The 24,660-nt window shown below is 45.6% G+C and overlaps 2 protein-coding genes across 3 annotated transcripts in view; one reads left to right on the top strand and one right to left on the bottom strand.

Moving 5' to 3' along the window:
* The first annotated feature begins 1,090 nt into the window (after positions 1–1,090).
* On the top strand, positions 1,091–6,840 carry PFN2 (profilin 2). 2 transcript variants are annotated; one of them, XM_042801332.1, is made up of 3 exons: positions 1,091–1,435; positions 2,757–2,949; positions 5,040–6,840. In XM_042801332.1, the coding sequence occupies exons 1-3, from the start codon at positions 1,304–1,306 to the stop codon at positions 5,135–5,137; spliced, it is 423 nt and encodes a 140-aa protein (XP_042657266.1). In that variant the 5' UTR covers positions 1,091–1,303; the 3' UTR covers positions 5,138–6,840. The 2 variants fall into 2 exon arrangements, with proteins under 2 accessions (XP_042657266.1, XP_042657260.1); XM_042801326.1 differs by having other exon boundaries at positions 1,092–1,435; positions 4,704–6,840.
* A 5,261-nt stretch (positions 6,841–12,101) lies between these two features.
* RNF13 (ring finger protein 13) overlaps positions 12,102–24,660 on the bottom strand; it is a 42,487-nt gene continuing 29,928 nt past the window's right edge. Inside the window, exons 9-10 of the mRNA XM_042801320.1 lie at positions 15,396–15,476; positions 12,102–13,593 (exon numbers count right to left, since the gene is read on the bottom strand). Coding sequence (XP_042657254.1) covers positions 13,229–13,593; positions 15,396–15,476 — 446 coding nt within the window. The 3' untranslated portion in view covers positions 12,102–13,228. The remainder of the gene's footprint in view (positions 13,594–15,395; positions 15,477–24,660) is intronic.

Below are 24,660 nucleotides of genomic sequence, written 5' to 3'. Positions count from 1 at the left end.
TAGAACACTGCAGGTGAACACTGCTACGACTTGTAGGAGGACAGTCTTCCGATCCTGCCCGGGTCCCAGTATCAATGCAGCAAATGACCTGGACATCTTATGGAGGAACATGGAAGCTAAATCATTTCAACACAAACTTGGTGGAACCTGGAAGAAGACAATCTGAAATTGCCGCTTACCAAACCACGCAGAAATAAAGCCTAACAGATGCTAGTACACGAGAGCAGGGGCTCACCAGTTCAATACAAGACAAGGAATTAGATACAGAAATCCTCTTACTACATTGACGGGACATGGGCTCAGCTCACCAAGGCAGGGAGGGCAGTGGAGGATGGCCGAGTACCAGCAGTGTCACCAGCAGCGCTTTCCCGAAGGATACCCGGAGCTGCCGAGTTACGCAAAAGGAGACATGAAACGTATAGAAATAAACCATAAATGCCACCAGCTGAGCTAACATTGTCTCCCCAAAGCCAGAGCTGGGGGAGCAGAGCCCCTCCGCCGAGGCTTCCTGCCCGCCGCACACCGGCCCAGCGGAGCAGGCCCTCCCGGGCGTTTCCAGGAGGGGGCTCCGCTCTGCTCCAGCAAACCAAAACCATGAGCCGGCCTCGCCAGTCGTGAAAAACACCGGGGGTTTACCCGAGCGGCGGCCACGCTTCCAGAAGGGGAGAAGAGCGCGATTTCTTGGGGCGCGAGAGCAGCAGCTGGCGTCTCCCCAGCCTAGGGACCGACGGTTGGAAGGCGGCACGGCAGCCGGTGGTACTCACCCACCCCCAGCGCCGGGCAGAGCGGGCGGCAGCGCCCGGACCGGCAGCAGCGCCGGGGGCGCCCGGACCGCCCGGCCCCGGCCCCGGGTCCTTCCCCAGGCGGGGCCGGGCCGGCGCGGGGAGCGCTCCGCTCCGCTCCGCTCCCCGCCGGGCCGGGCCGGGCCGGGCCCCGCCGCGCCCGCCCGTCGAGGGCAGGGCGGGACCGGGAGCGGCCCCCGCCGCCTCCGGCTCCCCGCTCCGCCGCCCGGCGGAAGGCGCCGCGGCCCCGCCGTTCCCCCCCCCCCCCGGCCGCGGGGAGCCGGGCGGCGCGGGGGGCGGCGCCGGGCCGCGCCCCTCCTCCCCTCCGCCCCTCGGCGCCGGCAGCGCGGAGGGCTGGGCTGGGCCGCGCCGCTCGCTGCAGCGCTCGGCTCCGCGCCGCCGTCGAGGAGGGAGAGGAGAGAGCAGAGAGGGACGGGACCGCCTCGCCCAGCCCCGCCGCCCGCCGCCCGGCCCGCGCCTCGCCGCCCGCCCCGCTCACCCCCACCGCCGCCCGCGCGAAGATGGCCGGCTGGCAGAGCTACGTGGACAACCTGATGTGCGATGGCTGCTGCCAGGAGGCCGCCATTGTGGGCTACTGCGACGCCAAGTACGTCTGGGCAGCCACGGCCGGCGGCATCTTCCAGAGCATCACGGTGAGGGCGGCGGCGGGGCGGGAAGGGTGAGCCCGCCCGGCCCTGCGGGAGCGCGGCGGGGCGAGGCGGCGGCGCCCGGGGGCACCTTGCGGGGCGGCGGGGGGGGGGGTGGGGGTGGGGGGGGCGGGTTGGGGGGGGTCGGGGCGCGCACACAGACACACGCAGCGGCCGCGCCGCCTTTTTGTCTGCGGCGGGAGCGCGGGGCGGGGGGGCCCGTCCCGGCGGGGGCGGCGGCGGCCCGATGCGGCGGGGGCCGCGGCAGCCGGCGGGAGAGGCCGCGCGGGGCGTGCGCGGCGGGGCTTGCGTAGGGCCGCCCGCGCCCGGGCCCGGCGCTGCGGCGAGGCTTTACGTGCGCGGCGTAGGAGGCGTTCGTGAATGCCCACCTCGCCGCTGGCTCCATGTTTTTCACCGCCAAGATGGCGCACTGCCATTGATTCCTCCCCCCCCCCTCCCCCGCCCTGCCCCTGCCCGTCCCTCGCCCCCGCCGCCCCCGGGGCCGCTCCCGCCGCTCCCGGACCCGCTCCCGCCGCCCGACCCGGCGCGGCGCTGCGGGGCCCGCGCCGCCGTTACATAAGGGCCGCGCCGTGTGGGGCGGGCAGCGTGCTGCGGCGCGGCCTGTGCCGGCCGCCCCGCCCCGCCCCGGTGGCGGCGGGGCCCGGCGGGGCCGGGGCAGCGCGGGGCCGGGGCGGCGGCGGCGCAGTGCAGGGCCGTGATTGGGGCGGCCGGGCCCGCCGTGACGCTGCACTTTGAGGCAGCCGGGCCCGCGCACACCACACACACCACACCCCCCCCCGCACCGGGCCCGGCGCTCCCCCGCGGGTGGGGACGGACGGACGGACGGACGGCGGCGCGGCCGCTCCCCGCCCCTCCCGCAGGCCCCGGGGCCGCCGCGGCGGGAGCGCGGAGCTGCGGAGCGCGGCCTGGCCTGCGGGAGCGGTCCCGGGGCCTGCGGGGGCTCCGCGGGATCGGCCGGCGCGGGCGCGGCCGCCGTCCCGGTGCCGCAGAGCCGCGTCTCGCCCGGGCTCCGCGGGCCTCGGTCGGCCAGCGCCTCCCGGGCCGAGCACCGGCGGCCCGGCCGTGCCGCAGGCCCCGGCTGCCCCGCGGCAGCGGTGCCGCCGCTCCCAGCTGCAATAAACCGGCGCGATGCAAACGGTGACTAACAAAGCCCGGCGTTCCGGAGCACTTCCCGGTGGGAGCAGGGCGGCGGGGGGGGGCGGAAATTTCCTGTCTCATCCTCTCAACACGAGACAGGCCTCGTTTCTAAGTAGAAATTAAACAATAAAATACTGTTGTGCTAACTCTGGACTTTTTTCTTTGACAGCCAGTAGAAATAGATATGATTGTAGGAAAAGACCGAGAGGGTTTCTTCACCAATGGTCTGACCCTTGGTGCAAAGAAGTGCTCTGTGATCAGAGATAGCCTGTATGTTGATGGTGACTGCACAATGGACATCAGGACAAAGAGTCAAGGTGGTGAGCCAACGTACAATGTTGCTGTAGGCAGAGCTGGCCGAGGTAAGTGTGATTTTCTTCACTTTTCAAGTCACTTGAGTTACGAGTGTGACCCTAAGCACAGGCTCCAGCTATTCAGAAAACGAGACTGCTGTATTTAATGGCGAATTCCAGGAAGTGACGCAGGGGGGGCGGATGGCAGTGGTCTGGCTGACTGACGAGATTTCTGCCTAGGAATCGCTCATGTCCCTCGTCCCACCTGCCATCGCAGCTGGGCGCTAGGCTTTGAAATGGTCAAACAGATCCCCGAGGAGCAGCAAAGGGCAGACTGTGGCTTGAAGTAAGCTTACCAAGTGTGCAGTAACTCGGTACCTAAAGCTTACAGTATGGATCTGTTAATGACTGGTAGTGAAACTAGCTTTTTCACTGTAAACTTGTCGACGAAAAGTTTATTCTGCCAAGATGTGAATTCCTTGTATGAGCTACTCCTGCTTGTCTTTTAACAAGTTCTACACTAACTCTTCTTGCACTTCCTATTGAGCTCTCTGAAGTCTCTTCAGGCAAAAAAAGCCAGTCTGATTTGGTATCGCTGAGAAACTTGCTTTATGCTAGTACAGCTACTCCTTGTGCTCCTCACTTAACTTCGAGTAAAACACGTTACAGGGAAGGCACTGGGTTTGGATATAGAAAACGTGCCTCAAAATACTGGCTACGAGTAGCATGCGTCGTGCTCAAAATACCTGGCCTAGCGTATTTTGGCTGGCTGTGGAACAAACTGGGGAGCAGCGGACCTTTGCTTAGAAGCACAAAACCAAAACTAGAGCAAAATCTGTCTGTAGGCTAAAGCTGGGTGGCAATGATACAGGAAGAGCGTTTGCAGCACTGAAGTGAAACAAGCAGGAGTTCTGACTTGGCTGCAGATTGTGAAATGCCAGCGAGAACTGTCTGTCTTGAGCTTTTTGCGAGCAAATTGCTATGGAGATGTACAATCACCTGTAGGTAGGCTGACTGCAGTATTTCCAATTACAGTATCCCTAGCTTGGGAAACAATTGCTGTGCTGGCGGAAGCAAAGCACGGCGCTCATTGTGTCCGTGTTCCTGCGGGTGACATCTGCTGGCAGCTCGCGAGTGGTGCTCGCTGCTCCAGCAGCCTTGGGGTGTTCTTGTCGGGGAGACAGCTGGGACGCTTCACCAAAACTGGGGGAGGAGAGAGAGGGTCAGCATTCAAATCTTCCCTGCGTTCTGTCTTCTGCAAAAAGCATGTTTCATAGTTGTATTGTTGCATGAAAAGTCTTGGCCCAAGTCTGACCCTGTGGAGTTTTTTTGCTGGTATCAAAGCAGTTACTCTGGTTCTTCTACCAGTAGTGCCCACTACAGATAAGAACGTAAGAATATTCCCTCTTCTGTTCTTCAGAGTCACAGTTCTTCTACACATATGCCACTACTTTTGTCCCTGACAACACTTTTTTTTTTTTTTTCTCCCCTTGTTTTTTTAAGATGCAGCCAGGGTTTCCTTGCTGGGTGATGACGGATGGTGCTGATGGTGGAGAGGCACTGTGATGCTTTTTTGAGATAGTTGGTGGCATTTTTCTTAGCAGTGAACTCTCATGACTTAGGGTTATGTAATAGCCCTGAGGATAACTCATGCCTTCTCCCAGCCCCGTCTACGTCTGTATTTTTGACAAAACTCCTGTTAAACTAGCTTAATACCCAAATACTAAATCTTGAATTTGAGTGTGTTTATTGCACTGCCTAGAACTTGCATTATTTCCTTGTCTAACACACTCTTTTTAAAACTTTTTTCTTTTCTCTTTCAGTCTTGGTCTTTGTAATGGGCAAAGAAGGGGTCCATGGAGGCGGATTGAATAAGAAGGCATACTCAATGGCAAAATACTTGAGAGACTCTGGGTTCTAGTTGCTAGGCAGACTGTTAAGTATTAGGGGAAGATTGCTATTAAACTTTCCTGGCGGTGAGCTTTATACCTTACATTCTGGAAACTTTATTAGCAATGCAGGGTGATGGGGTATGAACCTGTGTCTCCTTTGTATCCCTTTGTTGGTGGGGAAAGGTGGGGTTTTTTTGTTTGTTTTTTTTTTTTTTTTTTTTTTCTTTAATTCTGTTCATTTCTGTTTTGTTTCCTTGTGTACTCCAGCATTGGTTATAGTCATGGGAAAGGAAGGTGTCCATGGAGGGACACTCAACAAGAAAGCATATGAACTGGCTTTATACCTGAGGAGGTCTGACGTCTAAGCAGCCTCTCCCCATCCACCTAGCAACTGTCTTCACCACCACCCAATTGTGTTCAGTGCTACCAGACTGTAGATGGTAGTTTTGTGTTTTTTATTTACCCATTTCCTAATGTCATAATTCCAGTTACCCTTTGTTCATTTATATGTTAACCACTGTATGTAACCAAGTCCCGTATCTGGCACCATTACTGCACCACAGAGATGATATGCATGATACCTTGAAAAACTCTTGGGAGGGGAATATGCCAAGTGTAGGCTTTGCTTTGTCTTAGCAATTAGTGTGATATTGACAACTAAAATAACTTAAATACTAAACAAGGTGCCGATTATACAATCTAATTTGATCAATGCTTCTTCAGCACTTCGAGCGATTACACAGCTCACTAGTCTTCCTTTCATAGAGCATGGTTGGGAGGAAAAAAGTGCATGCATATCTTTAATTCTGTCTCTCTATTTTTTTCTTTTTTTTTTTTAAACCCACATTTGTTTGCTTACACCCATTTTTATAGTGCCTGGTTTGTTTAACCAATTTGCCACTCAGAAGCTATTAATGTTACATTAGTTTTGTCGTTGCACTTCACTGTAGGCTTGCTGCTTTTATTTTTTCTTCATGACGTCTGAAGCTTGTACTGCTTAACAAGTGCAATCACAAAACTATGAAAGGGTACAGATGCACTTCCTCCCATGACCTTAAATCCACAATCCTGAATGAATCCCCAGAGACATTCCATCATTGCAATAGCTCAGGCACTTTTTTTTTTTTTTTTTTTTTTTTTTTTTGCCAGCTCCTGTTCTGTAGTTGAATTGTAAAAGGCTGCCATTATGGACATTGGATATCCCAACATAACCATCTGGAGTGTGTCTGGTTTCAGTTTTTCATAGGACCAATTTTAATTTGCAGCTTGGGGGTCGTGGGTTTGGTGGTTGTTTTTTGGTTGGGTTGTTTGTTTTTTTTTGTTCATTTATGGTTTTTAATATGAAACTGCAATGTCATTGTGGAAAACTGCCACCTTCAGCTATACTGGGAGCTCTGACTGACTCCAGTCTTTCTGCCAGATCACTTACTGGTAAAGAGTTCCACTGCTCTGAAGCCACTGTTTGGATGAAGGTTGGTAGTTTGAAAGCTAAACTGTCAAAATTATGCCATTTCAAATTTAAAATCTTCATTTGGCCTATCACACCCTTGCTGCAGAAATTATGGAGTGAACTGCCTTGTGCACTAGTCATCTGAAATGTCTGTAACCAAACTCTCAGTTCAGGCACGGTACTAACTTGTATGTCCATTTAAAGAGAACTGCAGAACTCTGTATACAAAAGAATAAATGGGAGATGGTATTGGTTGGAATAACTGACTTGGCTGTCTTGTGATGAATTTTTTAATATGTATTCTGTGCCATACTATTGTTAAAAAAAAAAAAAAATGAACTGTTGCTATTGTGAGATGGATTTTAACTGACTACAAGGGTTTCTTTCGAATGGCACTACTTTAGGGACATTCTAGTATTTGCTTCTATTGTTGGGCCTTGTGGATAATGTACAGATTTAAACAAATTCTTGTTGCTGATTTGTCCATTTCTTTCCCTGCACTTTGTTACATCTGGGATACAGTCTAACTCATCTGATTTAATATGCATTTCAAAAAATGCCATAACTATTAAAAACACCTTGTTTACAGACAGATGAAATAAATTTATTCCAACCAAACACAATCAGACTGCTGGCAATTTTTTCCCCCCACCACAGGAATCCTCTGAGGCCTTTCACTGCATGGCTGACTATCCTCATACGTGATGTAAGTAGTAGAGTTGTATGTAGGTTTTGTAAAACAGCAGTAGTGTGACGGTACAACTAGTCCAAGGCCAAGTGGTCTTTGGTGTAGCTCTTACTAACTTAGGAGAAGACTACTTGTAGCTTAACTCCCCCTTTATCCAACTCCATGGCACGTGGGGGGGTGGTCCCTGTCCTGTGAATGCCTCATATGTGATCCCTGAAACAGAAGCTGGAGGAGATGTTTGCCCTGGGGTCTGTTCTGGCCTGGCCAGGCTGAGAAGGAGCTCCCCTCAGGGAGGGAAGGGAAAGGTTTAAGGTAATTCTGCTACCCGAGTACTGTGGAACAGGGCCCTGGGAACAAAAGAGCTCTGCTGAGGTGTGACAGGCAACAGGGGGAGCTTGGCAGCGTGGAGGAGGAGAAAAGCCCAAGCCTGAGATGGTTAATCTTTATCTAAGGCCAGGCTTTTCCCATCCTGACAGGGCCAGCTGGGTGCTGCTTGGGCACTACCATTAAAATGCCTTGGTTCTCCCCCTCTTCCCTTACATCTTCGCCTTCATCGCGCCTGCTCCTTTGCTTGTCACTAGGTCCTGGGCTGACTCAAACCTTTGTATACAAAGCACTTATCTTCTCTGACAAGTATACTTGAGTTGCTCAGTGTCTGAACTGCAGTTTCCAGCTCTTTCTGCCAAAGTCAGGACAGCCTAGACCAAGCCCACAGCACTAAGCAAGTTGACATTGAGTAGTAACTAGCACAGAGGATGCAAACCTCTCACTTCCCCCATAAAATTGCTAGTGTGTGAATCCGTTTTGCTCTGTATCTAGACTTCGTCTAAACCCAATTTAAAATTTCATTCTGACTGCAGGACTTTTTTTTTCCTGGTTAGGGTGTGTGTGCATCCATTGCCACAGCTTTTCCGCAAAAGGCCATGACTGGAATTCACTGTAATGGCATCTCAGAGGCAGGAATAGCCATTAGCAGTGCACGCCAAGTACTTTTTATCCCATTCCTTATTTATTTTAACATTGTTCCTTTCTGATCAGTTCCCTTCTCCCGAGCAGGTTTCTGCATGGTGCCCATATACTTTTTCTTGGCAAAAATGAGGTGTTGCTCAAACTACTTTTTCAAATGCATTTTTTGAATTTCCACAGCAGAATGGTGTCTGTGCACCTCGTTTGCTAGGTTCTACCTAAAATACCTTTCTTGAATAACCTGGACTCCCAACAAATTTTACATTTAACTCCCACTTCCAGATTAAGACAATTTAAATACAAAGGGTTATTTTCCTATGCTAAACGTGTGACCTAGGTCACGTAATTTGCATTAGTATTTTTTCCTTTGCAAAGAGTCATTAGAAGAGAAACAGTGAAACACCCGCTCCCAGCCGTTACAAAGTTCCAGGTGAGCATCGGCTTCACCTGCTGGGTTGGACCCCAGCAGTTCCGTGCGCACCCCCACACCGCGCACACCCCCTCCCAGCACCGTGCGGGGCCCCGGCCCCGGCCCCCGCCCCGCCGCCCCTCCATCCCGCGGCCGCGGCCCCGGCCCCCGCCCCTCCCTCCCGCAGCCCCGCGGCCGCTCCCCCGGCCCCCGCCCCGGCCCCCGCCCCTCCCTCCCGCAGCACCGGCCCCGGCCCCGGCCCCGCCGCCGCCCCTCCATCCCGCGGCGCCGCTCCCCCGGCCCCGGCCCCGGCCCCTCCCTCCCGCGGCTCCCCCGGCCCCGGCGCTCCCCCGGCCCGGCCCCCGCCCCTCCATCCCGCTCCCCCGGCCGCTGCCCCCGGCCCGGCCCCGGCCCCTCCATCCCGCTCCCCCGGCCGCTGCCCCCGCCCCGGCCCCGGCCCCCCCATCCCGCAGCCCCGCGGCTCCCCCGGCCCGGCCCCGGCCCCGGCCCCTCCCTCCCGCGGCGCCGCTCCCCGGCCCGGCCCCGGCCCCGGCCCCTCCATCCCGCTCCCCCGGCCGCTGCCCCCGGCCCGGCCCCGGCCCCCCCATCCCGCAGCCCCGCGGCTCCCCCGCCCCGGCCCCGGCCCCTCCATCCCGCTCCCCCGGCCGCTGCCCCGGCCCCGGCCCCGGCCCCCCCATCCCGCAGCCCCGCGGCTCCCCCGGCCCGGCCCCGGCCCCGGCCCCTCCCTCCCGCGGCGCCGCTCCCCGGCCCGGCCCCGGCCCCTCCATCCCGCTCCCCCGGCCGCTGCCCCGGCCCCGGCCCCCCCCATCCCGCAGCCCCGCGGCTCCCCCGGCCCGGTTTACCAAGCCACACCCCTGCGCACAATTTGCCACTCGGAATTTAGCAGGAGGATTCCTGCGTGGTGGCAGGGAAGATGCCCGAGCCGTAGTCTCATGGCTTTTGTGTTCGTGGTTGGTTCCTTTTTTTACCCCCTTGCTTGTCCATGAAAAACACCACATTTTTTAGAAACCTCGCTTGGGTACAGCCGTCTTTCAGTACCTGCTGGCTCTTCAACCTCCCGCAGAGCGCTCAAACTCAGCCACTGTAGTTCAGTGCCTGTCGTTTTATAAAAAAGCTCTCCGAGGGCTCCTGGCAGTTCCCAACCACACGGAAGCTAAGCACCTGCCCCACCCCACCCATTTCTTTTTAATTTTGTAGCAGTTGCTCTCCTTCAAGGCTTGAGTGAAAGAAAAGAGCTCACCTTAGAACAGAACTTACATTAGTGCTTTAAAAATCAGATGAGGAGAAAGGAGTAGGAAAGGTGCAAACTAAGGGCAATACCGAGAAGAGGCAGAGTTGCTTCAAAGGGTGAGTTTTTCAAGGGTAGTTCTCAACTTGTTCAGTCTCTCTTCAAACTCAGGAACAAAATTCACAATTGACTGAATCGCTTCACTTCCTGAGGGTTTACTTCTGTCCCCAGTTACTTTTGCCTCTCAGATAGCATGGCACGCGCTGAAAGACGATGCGGGCTATTTATCTGATGAATATAGGGGCTTTACAAGTTTTTAATGCTGACTTCCAGGCCATTCTAATCAGTACCTCACTTTCTCTGAAATACATTTATGAAGTTAGTTGTCAGTGTGCTTATTTTCTGCACCATAATAATTCACAGATGGATTTTAATTATACTAGCCATTATTACTTGGCCTTTCAGAGGGTCTTACTTTTATAATGAACATGTTATTTAGAGTTCTGTTAGAATTCAGCAGAAAGATCTAAGTACTCTGAACTGCTGACAGCATTGCATTTTTAGACATTACCCAATTTCTAATACTCATTATATTAATTTGCATGTAGGTATCCATTATTACTGTTTGCTCAAACACTGGTCCTGGAACTCTCACAACATTGTGCATGGTCAAGGGGGGCAGTGAGGAGAGCTGTTTTCCTATTTAAATCTCCTCCACTCCGTGATTACTGACCTGACCATGAAAAACACTTGTCAGACCCGTCGCTTCCAGTTGCTACTTACAGGATTCTTCCCACCCCCCAACAAGTGAAAGCTTGCCCTTCCCCTTGGAGGGCAAGTTTCAGTTCCTGTCCTCTTTTGGCTCCTTTTCCCAGTAGTTTGTTCTCATTATGCAAGGAAAGGTTTGGTGCAAGCTTGTTTTGTGAGGAGCTGTTTATACTGGTCATACAAATAATATTTTGTGGTAACCGCCAATGATACCTATGCTGTTTTATGCAGAGCAATTATATGCCTCAGAGGTCCCATGAAATACTTTTAACTTCAGACAATAGTTACAACTACTTACTAGAAGAAATTTTTTTCAACTAGGCAATCAAATATGAACCTTTAAAGCACCAACATCCTATTGGCAAAGACAGCTCGATTGAAGCCAGATCAACGGACTTTGCATCAGCCAAAGAGCGTGGGAGTCACCTCTTCGTGGTGAATGGCGAGGAAACGGTGCTACTTCATGTGGATAATGTAGTAGGTCATAGCCCTAAGAAAAACCCATATTTATCTCTTCCTGTGGGTATGGACAGGCTACACCTTTTGAGACACAAGATTTATCTAGCAAGTTTTAACAAAATACGCAAATTCTACTTGGAAATGCTAAGAGATACTTAACCTTCCAAAGTACTTTTAATAAACTGCTATTCCTTCTTTAATGTTCATTTTCATTCTTGCTGGCAATGGCAACTGACAGGTCAACTGTATCTGGCACAAGGGAGGTATGGCAGGGGAAGGATCACTACAATGTTTACTACCAAGGGCTGCTGAAGTAAAATTTATATTAATACCGTCAGGAAATTTAGAAAATGAAACAGTTTTTAAAAAATGTACAGTATATTTGGGATGGAAACACAATATCCTTTGCTGCATGTATTTTCTCTGTATAGCATGAAGAGTAACAGGTGAGAAACTGATAAAGAGAGTATAATTTTACTTTTTGTCATTGCAGCAAATACTACAACCAGAGTTACACATAGCATGTATTATAAAGTTTACTTCAGTTCATGGCTCTGCATCTCTTTAGGTTTTGGGGTGCCTGAAACACAGCTATGAATAAACACATGCACTCGTAACGTGAGCAGCAGGAACCTACTTTAAGAAACATCTGTCAGCTTAAGTTTTCAGAAATCAGTTTTCTCATTTGGACTTAACTAGGCATATGCAAGCTGAAGTGGAATTTTACATGGTGAAAATACAATAATACGTTGTCCTTAGCCCCATGGGTTGCTGGTGGCAGTGGTTTAAAGATGAATCATTCTTTCACTATTATCTTTTTGCCATGTCTCATTCTGCAAAACAAACTTTCTGTGCTCTGAGCCCGTCCCAGAGAATTGATTTCCAAGGAGGGTGTAGCTGCACCGTGCATTAGGTCAGAAATAACAAATGGAAGGACCTCACCTGTAATCGCCTCGGTCCAGGATTTGGTGTTCCCTGACTTCCAGGACACAGGCGCACAGACAGCAGCTTGAAAGGTGTTGGCGGGTGGGCAGGACATACTAACAGCACTCTGGTCTTCCTTCCCCCTCTCCCCACAAATTACATGTACAGACCCAGACCGATTCAAACTTCTCAAACTAAAAGCGAACAAAAATTAAGGATTTCAATGTGACTTAGTCCTCCTGCTTATAGCACCAATCAGTACAGCACTTGGTACCGTGATACACAGCACAATGCAGGTTATTTTTTACTAAGGGATCTTAAGAGTTGCATGTTCTGGATCTCTAAAAATACTTCAACCTTAGTAATAAACATAGAAGACTACACAATGAATGCAAGTAATGCAAAAGTTCAGTAAATTCCTTTTGATACTTAAAGTGGAAAACATGTTTATTAACATTCTTTCAAGCTTTCCTTATTCAAGGCCATATAAAAAAAATCTCTGCATTTTGATTATACGTATGTTTTTACTTTCTACATAGTTACAGAGGTATTATATAGCATTTACTTTTTTCATGATGCACTGGTAAGTACTGAGTTCTGTTAAACAGTTATAAGCACTTGTTTTCAAATCAGGTATTTGAAAAGAACAATTTTTTTATATACATAGTTTAGCAGACTAATGCAGCATAAAATGCTCTTTAGTAAGAGGTATATGAGTTGAGGATCAATAGAATACTTACCTAAAATTATTTTTCAATGTGGAACAAAACCTCTGTTTTGGTCACCTCTCCACCCCCCAACTCCCACATCATCACTGGAAACCAGACTGCATTGTATTAGCAAGTAGGGATGATTAATATGCTTATGGTGGATCTTACCTTGTGAATTGCTCAAAACTAAACATATTTTCTAAGTTTCCTTATCCTACGGATCGCTCAATGGAACTGCTTAAACTCAGCTACTGTGACAATCTTCAAGGGATTATTTGGAATCACTGCTTTGAGATAAAAGGTGGAATTTCTTCTGCTTTGTTTTGATATACCAGCATATAGAATATTGATCTGCTCTACATTTTTCTTTCAGTAGTGGTGACAGTTTTTAGGAAAACTCTATACAAACATGCAAATACATTTTTTGTTGGGCTTAAGGGGTAACACATACCATACATGTAATAAATATTGCTATCAGTATGACCCAGTTGTAGCTACAAAATGGAAAAAAATTATTCCAGATAAATCCCATTTCAACAAGATACATTTAGAGTCTGTGTGATATTTCTATTGATATAAACTATTAACATTATTCATTAACATTGTGAAGTCCAGTTAAACTGTTCATTTTGAGAAGACAGAATGTGTGACTGAACACCTGAATCAAAAATAAATCTACCTGTAATGATTTAACCATAGTACTACTACATGAATTGCTGCTCCTACTGAAGAAATCAAATGGATTACAGATTAAAATATATTCCCTATGTAAAGGTTTGTAAAGTATAGCCTTAAGAACTCTTTTGTTCATACACTATTCATCATTAGTAGTCTCAAACAGTATTTGCCACTCTGTACTCCCTTTCATCACTGGGCTGCAGTTGAACCACTACACTTTCTTCGTTTACTCCATTCTCTGCATCACTGCTATCAATATTGTCATTGTCATCTTCCTCATATTCTGAGGACTCGGTCATGTTCTGCTGGGAGTGAGATTCTGACAAAGCCCCAAATGACTGAGTACTAGCTGAGGCCAATGGTCTAAGCAAAGGAGTATTTTCAGATACTTCATTCTCTTCTTGACTACTGTCTGTTTCAGAGTCAGAGTCCCCCTGAGAAGGGACCACTTTCTGCTTACATACAGGACATGTTTTTTTTGTTTTTGTCAGCCACGGGTCCACACACTTGCAGTGATACGCTGTTAGAAAACAAAATATAAATACATCATTATCTAAGTGAAAAGGACAACAAAGCCTGCTAAATTGTATTCATGTTTAGTAACACAGGAGAATTTTAGAATTTAACCCATCAGAGAATTCTAGCCACAAGCTTTTTGGCATGTAGACTGTCTACCCTTATATACAACACAGCCAATAGATTAGAATCTCTGCCATATGGATATGTGCAATAAATACCCAATCCCTCTACTGAATGAATCGGAACGCAGTCCTGCAATGGGCCATGTTTGACAAAAACTTTAAAAGGTTCTTGAAGGAATTATACCTGCTTTGCAGCAGACATGCCCACCATCATTATAATGCCTCTAACAACCTCATAATGCCTCTAACCTCCACCAAAATGTATCGAAGCACCTTGTTACTAAATAAAATTACTGCATAATTTTATGGATTTTAAATTAGGTCTACAGTTGACACTGCAACTATACCGGCCTTGTTTAAAATAAAGAAGAGTGAAGTGTCTTTCTTATGGTATTAAAAACTTAGCTCTGCTTGTTAGCATACACTTCTATCTGGCAGCGTTAAGTATATACAAGGGCAAACCTGTTGTGTTTAGTGCTTGTTCAAGCACGTTAGTAGCGTGTTCTCCACAAGAACTTGCAGTGGTGTTCTGATTTTTTTGTTTGTGGGTTTGGTTTTTATTTGTCAGCAATCTTTAATATTGGTAATCAGGTTTATTTAACTTTGCAGTCCCTAGCTGGCACAGACACTATCGATCTGTTCTTTCTCTTCTGAGAACTTTGTTGGTCAGCCTGTGCTGAAATTTTTTATTTTTGACTGAGCATCTACAAAGCTCAGTCTGTCATCTGTTGTGTCCAGTGTGGATGTAAGGCTGCAGCCTCTTAAAATCAATTCGTGATGTGGTATTTGCTGTTGCAGTCCTGGTCAGAGCAGGAATTTAATGAGAAAAAGCTAGGTAAAGCTGCATCCAGCCAAAATGGCTGTAATATATGGACTAGGAGGTAGAAAGAGGGCTTCAAGCTAGGAAGAAGGAATCCTATCTTTCTTGATAGATTTTTACACAGCTTTTATCAAAAAAAAAAAATTTTTAAATTTAGAGATGCTCTTGGGCCCAGGCCCAAGAAATCCAGATTTCTAGATATGTGCTCTTAAAATGCTGCCTGTACTTGCATGAAGTTAAAAGCAGTCCTGTCTTGTGGATAGATATGTATGAGACTAGCGGATACACCTTTTGCAGTGGGCTGTATTTGAGAAGGACTGTTCAGACATGGCACAACTTGTCACAGTAAGAACGTTCTAGTTCACAGTAAGAACATTCTACTAATTAACACTAACTTCTGCACTGGCAACACTGACTTCCAAGTGCAATCAAGGCAGTGGTCTATGTGGCTTCAGGCTACAGGACAGACTACATCCCTTCATCCATATCTGTCTGTCACTAATAGCTGAATTACATATTATGGTTTAATTCTCTCCAAGAAAGTGAAAGCCTTTTTTTTTTTTTTAATCTACATCTGGAATGTGTTTCCGTATTAAATACAGACATTTAGGGGACCGCATCAAGCCCGGATTTTCTTTCATGTGTACATCCAAAGAAAAATGCCAAGTGGGAATGCTAGCCTTTTTTGCCTTTAAAAAGATAAAAAGTCTGCTCTTTTCCCGATTAGCATGTATGCTCCTGCATATTAGCAAAAATAAATTTTACAAATCAATCAATAAACATATTCACTGTGGGTTTCAGACACTGTGTTTTAGAGAGCTGTTTTAATACAAATACCAAACCTAAAATACAGCTGCTTACCATGAGAACATGGAAGAATTCTGAGCTTGTCTCCATCCTCATATTCATCCAGACAGATGGCACATACATCATATTCATCTCCTACAGCATGTAATTGAGAATCAGTTTAACTTTGAAAGGTCTATTGCAAATTTTTTAAACACATGCATATAGGTTCTCTTGGTTAGTTTCACAGCTGAAGAAACTATTACTCTTCCCTGTCTGTGCAAGGGGCAGATTCTTTGAAGAGATATAGTTGACTGCTGTATCTCTCTCCTTATTAGGACTATAGCTCATTCACTTTCCTTTCAGGTTAATAAAAATGTTTTAAACTTTGTGAAGTGCTGTCTCTGTAATATTCCATCATTCCTATTAAAAGATAAAAAGATTTAAAATACAGGATTCACTTTACAGGTATTAATAAGTTATTGAGAAAACTTGGGCAGAAAAATAACAAAGACAACTGGGTAAAAAAGCATAATAATCATCAAGAATGATAGTCTAGTCACAGACGAAAGTTGACGTTATTTTGTAATTCAAACCTCACAAGATACACGTTACTGACGGCACTGACATTATGTACACATTGTGAGACATTGTGTGACCAAGATATAAACACTTAGAAGTCAATTTATCCCTGTTTCATCAAGGGCTTCACAACATGGTCCTTCCATCAATCCAGATGATTCTTTCCGATTTCCTGGAAGATGCTGGCCCTCTAAACTCTGCAGTTACACCAGCAGCTTATGTCCTTGATGTGGTTTAAACCTGGTGGGCAGCTTGGACCCACCCAGCTGCTCACGCACTCCCCCGCCAAGGGATGGGGGAGAGAATTGGAAGGGTAAAAGTGTGAAAGCTTTTACAGTTTTCACTGTAAAGTTCAACAGGTAAAGACAGTTCAACAGGTAAGCCAAAGGCCACACATGCAAGCAAAGCAAGACCAGGAATTTGTTCACGGCTTCCCACCGCAGGTGGGTTCAGCCGTCCCCAGGACCAGGGGGCTGCACACACAGCAGTGGCTTGGGAAGACAAACACCCTAATTCTGAACAAACCCCCTTCCTTCTTGCCCCCAGCTTCTACTGCTGGGCATGACATGGTGTGGGACATCCCTGGGGTCAGTTGTGGTCAGCTGTGCCCCCTCCCCGCTCCTTGTGCGCTCCCGGCCCCCGCGCTGGCAGGGCAGGCTGAGGAGCAGAACCACCCCTGGTGCTGTGCAACACTGCTCAGCAATAACCAACACAGTCCTGTGTGATCAACAGTTTCAGCACAAATCCAAGACACAGCCCCATACAGGCTACTGTGAAGAAAATTAACTGTATCCCAGCCCAACCCAGTACAGATGAAGCTACTGCAAACAAAGTTGTAAAATACCACAGTTTTCACTGTCAACTTTCTCCTCCTAACCTGTGTGTCCTTAAATATTTATATTCAACATTTAGACAGACTTGTCCTGTCACTGAACAGCACTGGAAAGAGCCTGGTTCCATTTTTTGCACCCTTCTTTCAGGTATTTATATACAATGGAGAGATCCCCCTGAGCCTGCTCTTCCCTAGGCTCAACAGTCCCAGCTCTCTCAGCCTTTCCTCACAGGAGAGATGCTTCAGTCCACTAATCATCTTTGTGGCCTCTTACTGGACTCTCTCCAGTAGCCCCGAGTCTCTCCTATACTGGGAAGCCCAGAACTAGACACAGTATTCCAGATGTGGCCTTACCAGTGCTGACCTTATTCTATCTTTGTTTCCTTAGCTTCAGAAGCTTGAAGTGCAACAGCCTTCAGCTTTACCAACATCTGGTACAAATGCTGGAGCTACAAAATTTCAGGAAAATCAGCAGAACTTATTCCACAAACATGTACATTCACAATGTTTGTGCATGTGTGTTTCTCAAGATAGCTGAAGACACTTGCTCTTTAGCCTAAATCTTCAAAAGTGGCACGATGTTCTGAATAACAACATTTCTTGCAGATCTCAGTTTCATACATGTATAATGCTTTCCACTGCTATATAGCCGGTATTTTTGTTGGCAAAGGGGTGGAGAAACTGGTGAAGAGAACAGCCTAGAGATGTTGGCAAAAGATGAAACAGTAGAAAGCAGATCAAAGCAGTGAGAGAACAAATACAAATCCACTGTATGTTTCTTAAATTTAAACCACCTCCCTCAACATATATGGATTCAAAGACACCTCTCTCTCCAGGAAAGGACAGAAAGTCTTGAACCTTTTGGTCCCTTCCTTGTCCCTCCGAAACTAGGCTTCTCTTTTGTGAAGTGTATACAAGCTCAACAGAAGGGAAGGAGAGTGCCCTTTCCAGAGTGGCCCATAACATAAATTAAGGCACTTAATGAATGTTAAGCTAGGTAAATAAAGAGAAAATAGGATCAAATATAGCATGGTCATAATAAAAGTAGACAATGCCTCTGCAAACTTATTTCTAGAAATAAGAAATATGGCACATCTTATCCATGTGGACTTTGATATAATCAGTAAAGTTCTGTGTGTGAAATGATAGCTCCTAGTCAGTAAGATGAGTGAGGATTAATAGAGGGAGCTGTATAAATGGAAGTTGCTATTGGTGGTGTTGGAAGAAGTTCATTAGATTGGAAGAAACTTATCAGGATTGTCTTTTTACAAAAGTTCTTTGTAGCAGTATTGATACAAAACCAAGGAGCATATCTATTATACATATACACAAGACATGATCAAGTAGGCATCATCAAGAGGGTAACTAGGATAGCACAGAAAAAAATCTGTAAATCTGGAATAATGGTACATGAATGAAACTCAGTACTGTAACATGCAAGTGCATCCATTTAGGGATTATGTCCTTGGGAATTTTTAGCTGAGATTTGATCAGTTTTAAACAATTAAGAAGAAACAGAGTATACTGCTGGATCACTACAGCGTTCCTAATGTGATACAACTGGGAAAAAGAAAAATGAAACAGTAGGAAGCATTAAAAGTAATCTTTCCAGAAGTGGTAAGTACCATTCAGGAGTCTGTAACATTGCCACCCATATCTTCAAACTATTAATTCAAACATAAACAAAGAAGGAATATTATGATCACATAACAGAGAAACCATCATGCAAGAAAAAAGATTAAAATTACCAGGCTATTTTTTTTATACCAATCTGAAGGCTGAAAGGGTAATTCAGCTTTCTCTATATACAACACAGAGGAGCAATACCATGGGCAGAGAAGAGATTGAAGCTTGGGGGTGGGGGGAGGAGCTATCATCTAACCAGGAATCATTAGGTTGGAAGCAAAAAAAAAAACTTGACCATCGGAGCAGTGTTATTCTGAACTAGACCTTCAGGGCCATCAGAAAGTAATCACCTCCTCCTTCTCCCAAACCTAGATTTAGGTGAAGTCTTTAGATATGGGACATGGGAAGCTCCTAAGAAAACTGCATCTGGATCCCCCAAAATCCTGTGTAAGACTGCCACCTATTAGGCTCTATTATTAAAGGTGAATAGTTCAAAGAACATATTTTAAAATAAAGACATAGCTATGCTTAATTTTGTAAGGAGCCATATTTCATTATATGTCTTGTGAATACTTGCCTGACCAAGCCCTGACAGGGACCTAAGCACTGAAAGGGTTCCTGTCACTGTTTGGATTCCTTGCTTTGACATGAGCTTGAAGTTGAGTATCTACTCAGCTCTGTCAAGGCTGGAAAAGTTGTGGCAATGGGCAAAGAGCCACTGTATCTGCAAAAGTTGGTGAACTCTTCTTTCACACACCTCTTTCAACTTAAAAGGCACCTAATGCTGCTCCTCACTACTTCCAGATGGAACTTCTCCTGCTGTGCCATTAGCATTTTATTTAGGCAACTGAACTTTACTGTCTTAACACTGTCCAGTACTTCACTGTCTATTCACAAGCATCTGCTAGCAAGGGCTGCACACTCTCCTAACCATGAAGCATTCTTTAGACGAACAACCTACAGCGTACCAGAAAAAAAATCAGCCTGGCCCAGGCTGCCTCTCCCACTATGAAGTCCTCCCTGTCATATGGCTAGAAGCACATGCCAGACGACTAAACTGCAAGCTTTCCTATCACTTGACTAACACATGTTTGGTTGAGGGACTGGAGAGTTACAGGGTCAAATGAAGCAATGCGTATGTGTACAACACACTATCACAAGGGCAGTCATCTGCTCAACATGTGGTGGTAGGGTGCCTGCATTCTGGTTATACACTTTGTGATAAGGAGAGGCACCAAAGATGGTGCCTCAGGAAAAAAAGATTATATGTCCCACCTCACCCAAAGGATGGGCATCCCTGCAATATCCTGGGGGGTGGCCTCAAAGAACTATGTCACACTCCCCGCACATTTTGGCTAAGTATTTGTAATAACAGTCCTAGCCCACCAAGTCTGCCTGTTCCCAGCCTGTACCATCTTCACAGATGCTTAACTTCACAGTGCTCAACACTTTACATTTTCACCATCTTCAGGGCTAGCTAAGATCCTGGGTTTTACCATACAGCAGAGGAGCTAGGGAAGTAAGCAGATGTAGAATCCATCAGAAAGAGTACATGCAGAGAAGGTTCACTCTCTCATATATTAAAATACATATGGGAAAGGCATACAGCAAGGCCAAGACCCCTGTAAGAGAAATGAGGCCCCTGTGATGATGTAACCTCAAGGTAAAAGAAAGAAGGGTTGAGATGGCATATCTTGTTCCCATCTCCTTCCAACATCTTCCAGTTCCTTCCAAATTCCACCTAACCTGAGCCCCAACCACCCTTCAAGTGTTACCTCGTCAGTCATCCTCACAACTCCATTCTCCACTCCTTTTGTCCACAGTGTCAACGTAATCCTCTCCCAGTAAACTTCTATCAAGTCTTTTCTGGACTGTACTGCAATAGAACTTCATTGCTGCACATCACTTTGAGGTTTGACATAGGAGATGTCAGATTTAAGAGCACAAGACTGACATGTGCTAGGGCTAGCCACAAGAATGATCTCCTACATACTCAATTCACCTTTCAACATACACATACCACACACAGTAATCTATGACCCAACACTGTTCAGCATAAATTTAGATTTCTTTTTTCATAGCAATTACTGTATTGCTTCCTAAAGCACTGTCCAGATTACATACACGAGATCTAAGTCTCAACTAGTGACAAAATCAGAGGTACAGTTCACACTCCAAGCTTGTTCAAAAGAGTTGATATAATACACAAGTTGTCAAAGTGATGTTCTGGGGAAAAGGTATAAATAATGGGGCAGATTTCAATAATGTATTGATACAGCAGGCCCACAGTTGGGTCATGATCTTACCCCACATTATCAAGCAGCTTGCAAATTAAGGAAACAGGCAGATTTTGCATTACTCAGAAGAGACATCCTTTCAGTACAAAAGCTCTAACAGTAGCAGAGCTTTCCCCTTACTGTAATGAAACTACGTGGCAGGAGAGAATTTCTGGAAACTGAGCTCAAAATTTGTTTTGATACCATGCTGCTAAACCCAATGCTTTTCTACAGATGGCAAAATTAGCTACATTGGGTATTTAGAGTCAGTTTTCAAAGAAAAACTCAGCATGGCTGTTGTGTATCTGTTTAGTACAAACAAGGAGACTAAGAACACGACAGTAGGGAAGTGAAGAGCTGTGCACCAGCAATGAAGAAGCTGAGCCTCCCAAGGACACCACAGAAAGCTAACAGAAATAACACCAGTGACTCAGTGAGGTAAAGGCACTAAAGATGCATCATTGTAATCAGCCCAAATTAAGTATTACACGAAACTCATTTTTCAGGGAAAGAGAATCAGCAAAATGAAGTTGTTCGGTGACAGAAAAGAGGCAAATAGGTACTATTTTTCTGTTTATGTGTTCAGAATAAGATCATTAATAAGCACAAAGGTTATAAATTCAAGACAAAGTTCTAAAAAGCAACTTGACCAGGATTTTTTGTTAACTGTGTAATGGTATACTTTGAGAAAAATAAACTTTCTTTATAGATGTTAAAAAAAAATCTTAAGCATATTTAATTCCAAAATGCAAAAAACTGTCAAATAAATGCAGTGTAACAGCTTTTCCCATTTAGTCTGTAAACAATCTTTAACTAGCATGATTAGTCTTGATCATGTTTAAAACCTTTCTCATGAAAAAATCATAAAACCCAAACTGCATAATTACAATAGTAGCCTAGTAGTGTTCATATAGAAATAACTGTAGCTTCAGTTTTTAAACAAAGACCTGGCTTCTATTCCACATTATCAGAATAGAAGGCAAGTACTCCTCTGCCTTGATTCAGAATTTTTGCAAGCCTTCTTTTTCAGATGTTAACAAAAGCGAGCTAAGAACTGAGCCAGCTCATTAACGATAGGGCTGTTTGTTTAATTTATCTGAATTTGTGTTTAGATGCAGTATTAGCAGGTGCCTTTTGCATCATTCCAATGTCGAAATACCATTGACTATGATATAAAAGCATCAAAATCATACAGGATTGATTTTTGTAGTTCAGATAATTATTTTACTATAGAATCTCATATTGTTGTGCAAACAATACTCTGAAGTATATAGCAACTAGTATTCTGTAGACTTAATTTTCAGTATAAAGCATGTTCATGGAAATAGTTCTATTCTGGGCTTTTCTAAAGGTGCTGTCATTTTTTTAAAAATACATACAACACCTGGTGTTGTTTATCTAGAATCTCTCTTCTGCAGGGTAGAAAATATGGAATAGGATCTTACGCAGGATCATGACTGTCATGTGTTGCTGTTCTGCTACGATTTTTTTTTTTTTTTTAAAAGGGCTTCAATATTTCAAAAGTACTACACGAATTGAAAATTGGCATCTATGAGATGAAAATAGAAGGAACAGAGTATGTGCAGGGTTATCCATTGTCATAGTAGGTATATATTTGGAAAGTGGTATGGGAAACCTACTTGTATACAATTATTTTCTTGCCTCATTCATAAGGCTTGTTCTTGTATTCCCTGTGCAACCTAAACTCCCCAAATAAGCAAAGGAATACAAAATAAGCCCTCTCATTTTACCAAAATATTGGTTACACCTGATTCCTCATATTTTATGACGGCCATAAGAGAATTTTTACTGAATCTATCTTTTGTCTGTGCTTAACACTTCCGCTTTAAAATAAAAACACAGAACAAAACCTTCTAACCTTTCTCCCTTTCAAAGGTATAAAGCCAACAAAATATTTTAAAGTACTCAATTATATAGCAGATACGAAACCAAGGCACATAATATCCTTAGAAGGTGAGTTCTTCACATTATTAAAAGGATTTCTCTATTTGTGGGTGTAAGATAGATGCTAAAAACTATTCACACCTATGTAATAATTCACTGATCTCTAATGCAATAAGGTCTTATGTTACCTGCTACCCGACTTCTGCATTATTACAGATCACAATAAATAAACCAGCCAGCCAGAAGTATGGGTACAAAGACACAGCAAATTGTTTAAATTACAGGTTTTCTAAAGCTAGTGGTTTGACAGGGAAAAGAGAAGGGAGGTATCTTGGTTCAGGCTGGAATAAAGTTAATGTTTCTTTTTGGTAGGTAGAATAGTGCTGTGTTTTGGATTCAGAATGGGGTTTGGCATGAGAAGCATGTTGATAGCACACTGAGATTTCAAGGACTCTCCAACTCCCTGTATCCTGCCTGTGCGCAGGTGCACAAGAAGCGGGGAAGGAGCATGGCTACAGCACTGGACCCAAATTGGCCGATGAAATATTCCCTATCATGTAACATCACGCTCACCATATAGAAGAGGGGTGGTCAGGAAGGGGCTCTCTCTTGCTTCCAGGATTGTGACTGCGGGGTCTTGGTATTTCAGGATCACTAGCCAGGAACGGGCTGGGTGTCAGTCGGCGGGTGGTGAGTAACTGCATTGTGCATGGCCCCTTTATACTTTCTATCACTGTCACCGTTTTATTTTATTACCCTTATCAGGCTGTTTCTATCTCAGCCTGTGAGTCTCCCTTTGCCACTCCAATTCCCATCCTCATTCCCAAGGCAGTGAGGGGAGGCGAGCGGCTGCGTGGTGTTTGGCTGCTGACCGGCCTCAAACCACAACAGGAAGCAAGACTGCAGAGGTAAGTGAAGAAGCACATCTGCAACGTGCTTCACTATCGGCAAAGGTAAATTACAGAGATTAGTACATACACATGAATTACACTGCTTTCATTACAAACTTTTTTTAAACCAGAAGGACAATAAAAAAAGATTAATGCAAAAAAAAAATAATCATAGTATTGATAGAGCATTGCAACATTAAGTATTCTGCAAGAACACTGCAAAGTAATGAATATTCTCAATCCTACTTTACAGGGATGAAAAAGAAAGCAGACAGATTATAATTATTTTTCTTGGCATGCAGTAAATCAGAGTAAAAGTTCAGGATCTCTCAGTTCATAGGTCTATTCCCCAAATAACAGAAATCCATGATTAAAACCAAATTCTCATCTGTTTGCCAAAAGATAAGATTCCAAGGGCTTCTGTGGTAGCACAGAAAGCCTGTGAAATGTGATTCATGTTATTTTTGTTAATATATATTACTCAAAATAAAGGCAAAACTGATGACTGCCACTGGAAAATAACACTGCTGCAATTTGTCATTTCAGAAAATAAGTACAGTGGACATGAGAATCACGGACAGTTTTCCTGATAGTTACGACACAACAGGAGAAGATAAAGGGAAAGCAGGAAAAGTCAGAGAGAGTAAACGGAGTCCATCACTGCCAGACTTACATTAGAAGAAAATTCGTACTTCAGTGATGTAACAGTGAAATATTTGAGCTATAGCTGAAGTTTAAAAAAAAAAATATTACTTCCTCTATTGCTATGACATTCCTACTTTTTGTTGTTTCTATTAGACATACCACGTTTATGAATTGTTTATAATCAGCATATTATCATGTTCAAACACAGAAATTAATGTTAGCCATCAACTCAGTACTATCAAGGGCATCATCTCTCAAGAAAAAAAAAATCTCAAATAATACAGCTGTCTTTTTCCCCACTACTCACTCAACATGTATTAGAAAGTCCTCAAAAATGATTGCACACTGTTCTTGAGTAGAGTTATCTCACTAAGGCATCCCCTGGCAAATGAACACCACCACATTCAGAAAAAAAAATGATGCAGTGGTAAAGCATCACATCCATTTCTAGACCAGGTAAATACATACAAAGTTTTCTCAATAAGGTTGATACTAAAGTTCCCAAACATGGAGGCCACAGATCTATCCAACATCATATTGTCTACCTGCAGCAAAGATATTTCTCTGACTCTTCTCGAGGCCAT

The sequence above is a fragment of the Tyto alba genome, unplaced genomic scaffold, assembly GCF_018691265.1.
Source record: "Tyto alba isolate M040663 unplaced genomic scaffold, T.alba_DEE_v4.0 Super-Scaffold_10, whole genome shotgun sequence".
NCBI classification, from domain to species: domain Eukaryota; kingdom Metazoa; phylum Chordata; class Aves; order Strigiformes; family Tytonidae; genus Tyto; species Tyto alba.
Note: the sequence above shows the minus strand (reverse complement) of the source record. Positions and strands in the feature narration are given on the sequence as shown.

Bases quoted from the DNA above. Each gene is read 5' to 3' on its own strand.
- PFN2 (XM_042801332.1), top strand. From the start codon at position 1,304: ATGGCCGGCTGGCAGAGCTACGTGGACAACCTGATGTGCGATGGCTGC. The intron at 1,436-2,756 runs GTGAGGGCGGCG...TTTCTTTGACAG, and splicing joins GCATCTTCCAGAGCATCACG to CCAGTAGAAATAGATATGAT. The intron at 2,950-5,039 runs GTAAGTGTGATT...TGTGTACTCCAG, and splicing joins TGTAGGCAGAGCTGGCCGAG to CATTGGTTATAGTCATGGGA.